General features: G+C 41.6%; 1 protein-coding gene across 2 annotated transcripts in view; it reads left to right on the top strand.

Annotated features, from left to right (window-relative positions):
* The window catches only part of RAB30 (RAB30, member RAS oncogene family), a 62,173-nt gene extending 51,019 nt beyond the window's left edge, over positions 1-11,154 (top strand). Inside the window, exons 4-5 of one of the 2 annotated variants that reach the window (XM_074955731.1) lie at positions 6,795-6,972; positions 9,280-11,154. In XM_074955731.1, the coding sequence (XP_074811832.1) occupies positions 6,795-6,972; positions 9,280-9,530 (429 nt within the window). In that variant the 3' untranslated portion in view covers positions 9,531-11,154. Of the gene's footprint in view, positions 1-6,788; positions 6,973-9,279 lie in introns of both variants that reach the window. The other variant, XM_074955723.1, reaches the window with a different exon arrangement.
* Positions 11,155-12,391: the final 1,237 nt, after the last annotated feature.

The following is a 12,391-nucleotide window of genomic DNA, read 5'->3' as shown; positions in this document are numbered from 1 at the left end:
CCCTGAACAAGCAGTGGCCCTAGTTTGAGAACCACTGCTCTATATGGTCCTGATCCAAAGATGCTGAGCCGGATTCTTCTCTCACACTGGTGTAAATCAAGAACAACTACGTTTAAGTCAGTCAGTGAAGTTAAACCAATGTGAAACTTGTGTAAGTGAAAGGGAAAACTGGCCCTGCAGATTTAACTGCCAGTCACTGCTTGGGGTCTGAAAGTCAAGCTGGGTTCTTTCTGCCTCTTGCACCAGCACTGGTGGTAAGAGATTCTGCAATCGGAACCTAATTGATTTTTCTTGATGTGTGAGGCAGAATAGAATCCACCTTACTCTCCCACAGGCATATTTGCTCAACAGTGCTAACAGGAGTAAATACTTGTATATTAGCAAGAAAAGCAGGTGTGACTCAGGCATGCAAAGTTGAGATATAAAAATGACCTGTCACTCAAACTAGGGACTTCTCTGCCTATAAATTCATTGCAAAGCTCCCACGTGGTTACTCCATCCACTCCACCCACTGGCTGCACCAGGGTTAAGGGCTAAGATGAGAGAGCAGCACTATTTATAGAGTAGTTCTTGGTATTCAAGACTGCTTGGGAAAATGTTCTTAGAGCTTTTAGGATTGCATTCCAAAATCTGTGCAGACAGACTTGCTAATATGAGACTTCTTTGCAAGTCATCTCAGTTTGAAGAATAGCAAAGAAAACTCAGGGAGAGACGTCAGTGTAAAAATCAAGACAAGAAAGTTCTGAATCTCTTCATATCCTTTTGCATGATACAGCATATGAAACTCTCTGTGTGATCCAGGGCTAGTTTTTTGGTCTGCCTGATCTTTTCTGTCAAAATCAAAATTAAAAAACACTCAAGCCACAGCTACTCTATGTAGATCTGATTAATGCTGTCATAAATATAAAGGGAAGGGTAAACACTTTTAAAATCCCTCCTGGCCAGAGGAAAAACCCTTTCACGTGTAAAGGGTTAAGAAGCTAGGATAACCTCACTGGCACCTGACCAAAATGACCAATGAGGAGACAAGATACTTTCAAAAGCTGGGGGGAGGGAGAAACAAAGCCTCTCTGTCTGTCTGTGTGATGCTTTTGCTGGGGACAGAACAGGAATGGAGTCTTAGAATTTAGTAAATAATCTAGCTAGATATGCGTTAGATTCTGATTTCTTTAAATGGCTGAGAAAATAAGCTGTTCTGAATGGAATGGATATCCTGTTTTTGTGTCTTTTTGCAATTTAAGGTTTTGCCTAGAGGGATTCTCTGTTTTGAATCTAATTACCCTGTAAGGTATTTACCATCCTGATTTTACAGAGGTGATTCTTTTTCTTCTATTAAAATTCTTCTTTTGAGAAACTGAATGCTTTTTCATTGTTCTTAAGATCCAAGGGTTTGGGTCTGTGGTCACCTATGCAAATTAGTAAGGATTTTTATCAAGCCTTCCCCAAGAAAGGGGGTGTAAAAGTAAGGGAGGATTTTTGGGGGAAAGACATTTCCAAACGGGCTCTTTCCTAATAATAATAATACCGGTTAGACGTTTGGTGGTGGCAGTGGAGATCCAGGGTCAAAGGAAAAAATTAATTTGTACCTTGGGGAAGTTTTAACCTAAGCTGGTAAAAGTAAGCTTAGGAGGTTTTCATGCAGGTCCCCACATCTGTACCCTAGCGTTCAGAGTGGGGAAGGAACCTTGAGAAATGCCTAAAAGGTTACAAAAATAAATTCAAGCTAAGTGGATAGTAGTTGAAGGGGTAATCAGACATAATCCCAATCCTGCAATCATTTAAGGATGTGCTTAACTTTATGCACAGGGGTGGTCTCATTGAACTCAACAGAATTATTCCTATGTATGAAGTTAGAGATGTATGTGAATTTTTGGAAATTGAGGCCTGTAGCAGAGGTGCCGACTTCTCCAGTTCCAAGGGGGTGCTCGACTCCTGCTCCGCCCCAGATCCCACCCTGTTCTGCCCCCTCCCCCGCCTTTTCCTGACCCTGTTCCACTTCCCCCACCCCCCACCCCAAGCACCTCCTGTATGCTGCTGAACAGCTGATTGCAGGGGGCGGGAGGTGCTGAGAGGGAGGAGGAGGAGCTGATCAGTGTGGCCCAGCAGGAGGGCTTGGGGGGATGAAGGAGCTGATCCACGGGGCTGCCGGTGGGTGCTGAGCACCCACAATTTTTTTCCTGTAGGTGCTCCAGCCCCGGAGCACCCACAGAGTCAGTGCCCACAGCCTGTAGGATAAAAGAAAAGGAGGACTTGTGGCACCTTAGAGACTAACAAATTTATTTGAGCATAAGCTTTCGTGAGCTACAGCTCACTTCATCGGATGCATTCATGATGAAGTGCGCTGTAGCTCACGAAAGCTTATGCTCAAATAAATTTGTTAGTCTCTAAGGTGCCACAAGTACTCCTTTTCTTTTTGCGAATACAGACTAACACAGCTGCTACTCTGAAACCGGCCTGTAGGATGTTTCCCCAAGAAATAACATCCAGATAACTTTGTGTTCTCATGTGTAAGTCAGGCAACATCCTTTGACTTCCCTGGGAAGACCATAAAATGGAAAAATATAGATGGTAAATTCACTTACTTTGGCAGAGGTAAGCTGAACTGTGATTAAAAACAGACACACACATTTTGTCTGAAAGCAGATTTTTATCAATGAACACAAATTCTAGGGCTTCTTCTGACTTAAACATCCAGCAAGTGGGTTGAATGACAGCTAAATCCAATCACAGAAGCTTCTGTCCTGTTGTTCCCCAAAGCAGTTTCTTCCAATTTCAAAGTTCATCCTGTTGGTGTGATAGAACATCCTCATCAAAAAGCCATTTTGAGTCCAGAGAGATCATCCCTAGAATATCCTGCAGAAATACAAAGTGTGTACACATCAGTAAACCATTATTAAAGTAACAAACAAACCCACAGAAAGGAAAACAAATTACAGAGACCCTGATTTTTAAAGCAGATTCAGCCTGACACCTGACTTGCACCCGCAAGGAATTGTGCTTACAATTTTGCAGTTCTAAATACTTAGCCATCTAAACACCATGTGCCAACAGACCAGGCAGTGTGATGCCTGAGTGCTGGGAACTGGTACCACAATTAATTTTCTCTCCACAAAATCAGAGGCAGCTGTTCAAAGTCAGACCCTAAGGCCTGGAATCAGATAATGGGCTAAGTGGGGCTCTCATCTCTCAGAAGCTAATATAATATAGATTACCTGTAATGTCATGATTGACACAATTTAACTTTCATGTTCCCCTTGAGCTAGAATATTTTAAGTTTTGTTCACTCTGTCGTGGTCTGCTAAGTACAGGGAAAATTCCCATTGACTTTAACCTTTCCACCAAAAGTTGCCAAAATGTAGTTGTTCTTTCTGATCAGATTTCAACCGTTCAGATATGGTGATAGGCACTTTAAAAACCAAAGCCTGAAATAGAGAAGTGCCCCTTTGAGTTAAAATATTGAAATTTGAGACATTCCTTCATTATGAATCATTGACCACATTTAAACAAAATTGTCTTTTAGTCTAGATGACCAAAAGTTCATCATTTTAACAACCGACAAAAGTTTTATACGTTTTTGTTTCATGCAGCAGTTGTATTTAGGCATGAGACCAATGATTTGGAGAATTTTTAAGGTCATCTGATATCTCTAGATCTACTTATTAGAATTTAGTCAAGAAATGTGTTGTAGGTAGTAGACAAATGTGCTGCAAAGGCAGATGTTGATGGCCAATTCCATCCAAAGGATATTCTGTAATCTCAATATATACAGCAGAAAAGAGCCCACTGTGGGCGAGGGGTGGCAAACAACCAATGCGCAGTATTCCACCAGTGGCGGAAAGGAAATATGGCCATTAGCACTCTGGCACTACTTTTATGAAAAGTGGCAGGAGATCATCCTTGTTTGTGTAGAGGGGACAGGACTTCCAGTGTTTTACGTCTCTTTGCAGGAGAACATACTATAATCATGATTTCTACAGGGCCTACAACGTCTCTTCTTTCAGTAATAATGTGGCTTTGCTAATGTAACCCTTCTGCCAGGCCGAGTTGATAGCAGCAAGGGCCGGGTTCAGTACATAGTGGTTCCCTCTCAACAAAGCAAATGCAAAACCGGCTCGAGTCCCCACCCAGTGACCTGGGAAAACCTTACACACACCCTTGGGCGCCTCAAAGTGGCAATACTTCCCCTCTCACAAGCACAGAGTCTCGGTGTAGCAGAAAATCTTTAATAACATGAGGTAAATGACATCAGCATTAAATTGGGAAAACACCACAACTAGGGTTCATCAACCAAACCATGAGCAAAGACCCACCCCAGCAAATTGGGCCATGTCCTTTCCCTTTGGTTCTTGAGTCCAACAATCCAATGGTCTCTCGAGTCCAGCAACCCAAAAATCACCCAAAGTCCCAAAAGTCTAACAACCCAAAAGTCCAGCCCCAAAGTTCAAAAGTTCATCTGCAGAGTGTTACTCCCCAGTCTGGGTGAAAATGGGGTGTGGGGGGGAAAGAGGTAAAGGGCACCTTACATGATCCAAAGCCGACTGCCCCGCCTCTCCATGGGGCTTCACTCCGATCCGATCCACCAGCTGCTCCGCCAGCCGTCCCGCGAGCCGCTCCGCTCCGCCAGCCATCCCACGAACTGCTCCACTTGGCCAGCCGGTCCGCTCCGCAGCTGCCCAGCAATATATCTTCAGGCTCCCCACTACTTAACACAGTGCTCAGTGATTTCAGCTCTTAGTAATTTTAGCTCTTTAGCGATTTTCAGCTTGTAGTAGTAGGAGCCTCAGTGCTCATGCACCATAAGCCCAAAGCGAATTCAGCTCAGCACCTGTAACTAGATTCCTAATAGACCCAAAATTAGCTCTGATATTCCACAGTGGAGAGAGAAGGAGGTGCAATTGATGATTCAGGCCCTTACAAAGGGCCCACACCACCAGGTACAACTTAAATAATTTTTTCACTTCAAGGTCTAAGAGACACAGACAAGGTTTTCATCTCAAGGCCAAAAGACCCAAAACATCAAGACACTTGATCACAGCCTTAGATAGGCCAAGAGACTACCTACATTTGATACCTGTCCCAAGCCTCTCTCAATTCACTGAGTTTTGGAACCTATGTCCCTTGCCTAGCGAGTGCTACTTAGTTGATGGCGAGTCCCTCCATCATAACAAAAGGCCAAGTACAGTTCCACTGTCCTTGATTCACATAATCAGGATACAATTTATTCTTCCTGCCCCAATAACAGAGAAACTGGGGATCCCACAGCAGCCAAAGTGACCATTTGGGCAGCTATGGGCTCATGATAGGTGGGGTGGGTTTGCCTATGCAAATGAGATCAGCCCCTGAAGTTCTTTTCCACCACTTGCCACAACTCACCACCAGATGTCAGGGTGGAGTTCATCCTGACTCTGCTTACACTAACAAAACTTTCCTAAATTTCTGCTAAGCCGTAGGAAATTCTTTGTAGCTCTGGCTGCATCTACCGTTCCACATGTACTTGTTTATTTTTTTTGAGCTCCTTCTTGCCAATGGCATCTTGCTACAGAGCACTTAAGAATTCAGAATCTTAAAAGCTTTGCATAGAGTGGAGAAGTAACTTACCCCAAACTTCAGACTGGTTTGAATGCTGGTTCAGCTGTAAGCTATAGTGATTGGTACCATTTGGTTAGACTGGCATTTCAGCAGATTTACTAAACCTCTGTGAAAATGGTTCTGTCATCTGAGCCATGTTTACATACCTTTTCCCCAATTTAATACCAGATTAGCTGAACCACAAGTTAGAACGATTTTGAAATTGTTGGTTAATTCTCCCGGTGTAAACATGGGCTGCAGTGTGTCCTTTTTGGTCATGTTCCAATTAAGCACTTCTCTGTTTTAGTATGGATTGAGGTCACTTGTTATCTTTGCAACTAATCTGAAATGCCATTGACCAGCGAACGTGATTTTAGGGACCCAATCCTGCAGTGATTTCTGTGTAGGCAGACGCGTGGTCGGACACAGAACTCCCTACAGGATCAGGGCCAATGTTATTTTAAAAGCTCTCTCTCCTACCGCACCCCTGATATGATGGTGTAAATGATAGTACTTTGCACTTCTACTCTGTGTTGCCTTTCAAGATCTCAAACAGCTTTAACAACCCCTTTGATGTAGGTAAGTGGGTATATACCCTTCCTTACAGTTCCAGACTGGGGACAGAGAGCAGTGAGGTGACCTGTGCAAGGCTATGCAGAGCGAGAACCTTGAGATGCTTGGCTGAAAGTTCACACGCAAGTCCAAGCTGTTGATTCTTTCTTATGGTTTCTCTCCTCACCCTCCTCCCTCGCACTCTTCATTTGAAACAGGGTAACTTCATTTGCAGCTGGGGGAGATGTTTTGTCGTCGTTTTTCAGCTGTTGTCATTGTCCTCAATGCAGGGGGCATTTGTTTTCTCCCTGTAATGCCAGCATTAGAATTCCAAGCCAGCATGGCTTACTTCTTCCACTGCTGATTGAAATGCTCAGTCACATGAAAGCTTACAGGCCTGCTGCTTCCAGGGAAATCAGCTGGAATGCCAGCTGACTTAGTGCCTTGAATTTAAATCTTTAGATGCAAGAAGAGAAACAAAACTGGGGGGTGGGGTGGAAGAGGGAGCCAAAGGGATTAAAAGTTACCTGATTTCCCACCATTGGGTTTCCCCTGAAAGCATTTAGGTGCTGCCCTGTTGCTAAGTAAAGGATGGTTTTTATGGTTTTTTGTTTTTTTTTAAATATGTATTTTCTCCTCCCTTTCTCCCCTTCCTGTTGTGCCAAAAGCTGCAGATCTGGGACACGGCAGGGCAAGAGAGATTCCGGTCCATTACGCAGAGTTATTATCGCAGCGCTAATGCATTAATATTGACCTATGACATAACCTGTGAAGAATCCTTCCGATGCCTTCCCGAATGGCTGCGAGAAATAGAACAGTATGCCAGCAATAAGGTCATAACTGTGCTAGTGGGTAAGTGAGGACTGTGCTTTTATAAGAGCTCATTTCCCCAGGAGAGAATAATCAGCCATGTCCGTCTGGAGTTTGACTAGGGTCGTTGTCAGATAGAGGCATTAGCAATGGAAAATACTGCATTTATTTTATCTCATAGTGCCAGGATCTCCTTCAAATATGCTGGACTGGACACCCCTTGATGCCAGTCAGTTCTGAACCTGTATCTCTGTAGCATCTTACCATAAAGCCATTCACCTGAGTGAAATTGTCAAGACGACGACTGTATCTGAATGACTCCTCCAATACGTAAAGCCAATGCACTAAAATACAACTCAGAATAGCAACTGCTGCTTCTCAAAGTGTTGGCCATCTTAAGCCATGTAAGGTTGTTCAGCATGGAGGGCCGTATTTAGGTAGAAAGCCCAAACAAACCAGGAACCATTTAATGATTGTTTCACTTTCCCTTCCACTGAGTGAATTATGTATTTGGTTATTTAGCCCCATGGCTTTGACTGTGCAGTTGCAGTTTAGAAAGAGTAACTGGAGCTTTACACCTCTAGGTTCCCAGTTCATATCTAGATCAGGTTGGTAGTGGCTGAAAGTTATTATGCTTTGATGGCCTCAGTCCTGTTGCAGTGGCATGTGTCAGCATCACAAAAACTACCATTCCAGTTGGCATTCTCAGCAGAGAGGTCAAGGACTCAGTGGGCATATGGAGCCTGGAGTGTCTTCCTCCTCTCCCTCATTAATGAGGCACAGTGCAGGGCCGTGGAGAAGAGCATCTGCTGCTGTCTGTACCATCCCTGTCCTGTGAATAAACAGAGGGTTTCTGTCTCCAGGGCCATGAGGCTACACCTTTCACTGATACTAAATCAGAATTTCACATGGATTTTTAGAGAATTAAAAAATATTTAAATGAAGAAAATGCCACGTTGAGTAACGTCCTTTGCTTGAGATGAAGCAAATCCAGCCATCAGTTTGCTACCAGAAGAGTGCACCAAGGTATACACAGAGATGAGGCCCATTAGCATTCTGCAATGCTGCACTTTGTTTTCCAAATCAGGTAGTCAAAACATCACTTTTCAGGGACTTGGTCAAGGGACTAGGTCTCAGCATAGTCGAAGAATGATGGACGCATAATTTGAGGAAAGGGTTAGTCAGATGGTTATTCAAAAGAAAGATCTCTCTCTCTCTTTTAAATAGCTTAACATTTAAAGAGTAGATAGTACAATTCTACAGAAGAATCTGGTGTATTTAGTCTTTATTTGGATTTTAAAATTAAAAAGACCCTTATCCCAGACTCTAGGTGCCCTAATGCACACTAACAATGCAATCTAAAATGCTTAGAGGTTCTGTGACAAGAAACTATTCACACTGTAGATTAAAGGTACAGTATATTTTATAAATAGTTTATAAAAGATTAATAAACAATAATGTGCTAATAAATTGCTAGAATCCAGTAGGTTGCTTATAACCGTCTGTAGCACCTTCTACTGATGTTACCAATGGTTATATGCTTCTATACTCCAGTAATTGCTTATTAACTCTCTATAAATGTAACTTCATATAGAGTATGTCCATGAACCATTACATAGTAAAGGAGAGGTTGCTGGATGGAAATGACGGCAGTGGAAAGGGATCCTTTTCTCAACTCCCACTTCTTCCCAAACCAACTGCAGTTAATATCAGATTAATCATTAGTCGGTTTATTCCCTACAGAAATGTTGATCTGTTCTGCCATAAGCTGAAAACGACATCTCCCTATGGGGGAGGGTTCCTCACCTCACCTAGTTCTATCAGCTTTCTAACACCCATTCATTCCCCGTGTTCAGTAACCATATAATGAACAAAAACATGTAATTAAAACTGGAGAGCAGGTCTCTTTTTAAAGCTCATAATTACGTGAAAAAAATATTGTATTTGGCGCCCCCACATGCAATAATTGACATTTTAAGTGCTCCTTGGAGCAAGAACCAGTGATTGTTCAATAGACATTAAAAGGGAAATCCTTTAATGCCAATTGATATTAAACAGGTGCATTAGCACAAAATTAATGCTAAATGGCTTGCATGTTCCTGGGGAAAATTCCATTAAGCGAGCTAATATTAAAAAGCCTTGGTTATCTATCAGAGAATCCACTTTTTGCGGGGACAGGAGAGTGAGCATTTAGTTTTGTAGCTTTATAAGATGAATAGTTTGTTTAAAATAAAGAACCTAACGCAAGACACATGGTGACAAATGGTTCCTTTCTTCCAGATCAATTTCTGTTGGTTTTGTCTTACAAGTCAAATTAATTCCCTTTCTTAAAATATTTTATTGATGCAGGTAATAAGATTGATTTAGCCGAGAAAAGAGAAGTCTCCAAACAAAGAGCTGAAGAATTTTCAGAGGCCCAAAACATGTACTATCTGGAAACTTCTGCTAAAGAATCGGATAACGTGGAAAAACTCTTTCTGGACTTAGCTTGCCGGCTGATCAGTGAGGCAAGACAGAATACGCTTGTGAACAATGTGGCATCCCCGTTACCAGGAGAGGGGAAAAGTATCAGCTATTTGACTTGCTGCAATTTCAATTAAGGGCTGGCCCAAGATCCACCCCAAATGGGCCAAGAGGTTTTTTGCAGAGATTTATCTCAGTGAAGGCAATTCCTGCCACTTTGACCCATCTGACTCACACCTAAGTCAGGTTCCCGATCTTAAAGCATGGCAGGCTGGCCGCTCCACCTGCAGGTCAACACAGCAGAATATAATATGGTTTAATCTTTTTTGCAGTCTCTGGAGTTGGTTAGCAAAAATAGTTTGCACAAGGCGCTCATTCAAATCCAGAGCATGGGCTGCTACATCACTTTCCGTTGGAGACTAGAGCAGCCTCCCTGGATGATACGGAAGAATGCAGGATCTCTTTTGCAGCACTCCTTTAGTCCTTTTGAAAAAAGATGAACTTTAAGCCTTGGACTATACAGTACTGGCATTGTTCCAGGCTGCCAGCCAAATGAATGCTTAGGATGTGTATATGCCCACAGCATCCTGATGCAGGACTCAATTGTATGTTTTGAATTAGTGTTATATCTCTCATCTGCAGGCACTTTCATGAACTTGGAATTAAAAACTTATATATCAACGTTTCCAAACAAACAACAATTTGGAAAAAGATATGGATACTGGCTTAGTCACTCCGTTTGGTGCTAGCACTCCGGCTGAATATTTCATAGACCAAACCTAGTTTTATTACATTACTGTCCTCTGAATGTGTAACTTAGAGTAAGTAGTGAAAGTATGCTAATAAGCACTGTCCATAAAATATCATTACCTCTTTTTCTCAGCCTGAACATAGTGGGTAAGGACTGTGCTTCTTTGATGTCAATTGTGGGGTGCAAAGACTTTTTTTTCTTGAGTCATAAAAGCTCTGTAAACAGTAATTTCCTAATGTAATGAACTAGCTTTGAGAATACTGACTGATGGAGTTCTAAACAGATCAGATCTGACCAAAATATTGTGTTTGCACTGATCATGTATAAGGGTTCAAAGGCAGAGCACAGTTTTAGATGGCAGTCCAGTGTGTTTGAGTAATGAAAGCTTGTAGTTACAGGTCTTGCTTGAGAAGCAAGCATACAATTTTGTATGTTTTTTTTAAGCTTAAGTGAAAATGGCAGCAAGTGTTGTTATGAATCATTTTGTGTCTTACTCATCCAATGATCATCTTATGAACCTGTACCTTGGAGAAGCAATTCAAGGTACCAGTTTGGCATTGACTGTATTCTAATAGCTTTTGGATCCATGACCATAGATTCATTTAATTTTCTTGTTACTTTGTACTCTTAAGTCTCAGACACCAATGTATGTATAATTATTTGCTTAGGCAATTTCTTTATATAAAACCTCTAATGTGGAAGCACTATGGTATTTGTTATATTACACCTCTAGTGCCATGTTCTAATAATACATTGGACTTTACACACTGATGTTAAAGCAAAATTGGAAAAAGAGGTTGGACGCATACGTAGTAAATCATTCTTAAATGTTTGGTATCCGTTTTATTGACCTGAATGAGGCTAAAACTCTTGGTAACTTTGTGGCTGTGATACATTGTAACTTAGCATTAATCAGCTCGATATCATGTATTATTTGCTGAAAATGTTGTTGACTGGCCTTTTGTATTAACATGAAAAAAGCTGCCAATAAGTAAATCTTGAAAATAAAAATGGCCTTTTAAAATGCTTTGTCACATTTTCCTAAACAGATTTTGGGGTGTCTCTTACTGTGCCTTTGATTTTCAGTGGGAAGTGTGTGTGTTATGGATCAAGAGTGTAATATAGCCACTTTCTAATACATATTTCCTGCCGTAGCATGTCAGTTTTTTCCCTTAGAACGGGAAAATTTGTTTGACTCAGCGGTTTCTCTTGTGCTAGGTAATACAGTGAAGCCAGCACTAAGGAGCATCTCCAGTAGGGAGGATTCCTTTCTTAACTGACTTCCTTTAAAAATACCCCTTAAATTTCCAATACAGTTTTGTTTGACCTCTTAAAGACCATCCAGCTCCTACATAGCTGATTTTGCAGGTCACTTAGGTGTTGTGGTAAATGCCTTGTGGGATAATGCTGCCATCTCACTAAAATATCATAGTATTTTTAAAAAATATTCTTACTCTTCTGGTCCTGGATTTTTCTACATAGTATATCAGTTGCTAAGGTAGAGGTACTCGGTAAAGTTGCCAAGAGGAGTGGAGTAATGAAGGGCTACATGTGCCACATTACGCTTGTTTTTCATGTCCTGTAGTCCAAGGATGAAATGCTCAAGTATTTTCCTCAAACCTCTCTTTTACATTGCAAGTCATAACCAGTGCACTTTGTATTGGATGATGTTAAGGGTAAGGGAAATTTTTATTTTCATACACTGAACACATTCTGACCAGGTAAACCCCAAAGTCACTACTGGGAAGAGAAGTATTTATTGTGTCTGTAAAGGGCTTTGTTGTTAAAATTAAAAAAAAAAAAAAGTTTTCACCATCACATTGAGCAGCATCAGAGCCAGTTGAGTAAGGAGCTGGGAACAAATTAGTTAGGTCTTTCTGTGGATGCCCTTAACTCTATGCTCATCTTTAAGTGGCCAGAATCAAGGATAATTGAAAGTAAATTAGGAAGTGTTATTTACTCCTCCTCATAACACAAGAACAAGGGGTCACCAAATGAAATTAATAGGCAGCAGATTTAAAAGAAACAGAAGGAAGTATTTTTTCACTCAACGCACAGTCAACCTGTGGAACTCCTTGCCAGAGGATGTTGTGAAGGCCAAAACTATAACAGGGTTCCAAAAAGATCTAGATAAGTTCATGGAGGATAGGTCCATCCATGGCTATTAGCCAGGATGGGCAGGGATGGTGTCCCTTGCCTCTGTTTGCCAGAAGCTGGGAATGGGCAACAGGGGATGGATCATTTGAT

This window comes from Natator depressus, chromosome 1 (assembly GCF_965152275.1).
Source record: "Natator depressus isolate rNatDep1 chromosome 1, rNatDep2.hap1, whole genome shotgun sequence".
Lineage (NCBI taxonomy): Eukaryota > Metazoa > Chordata > Testudines > Cheloniidae > Natator > Natator depressus.
The sequence above is the reverse complement of the archived record's forward strand: the minus strand, read 5'-3'. Positions and strand labels throughout refer to the sequence as shown.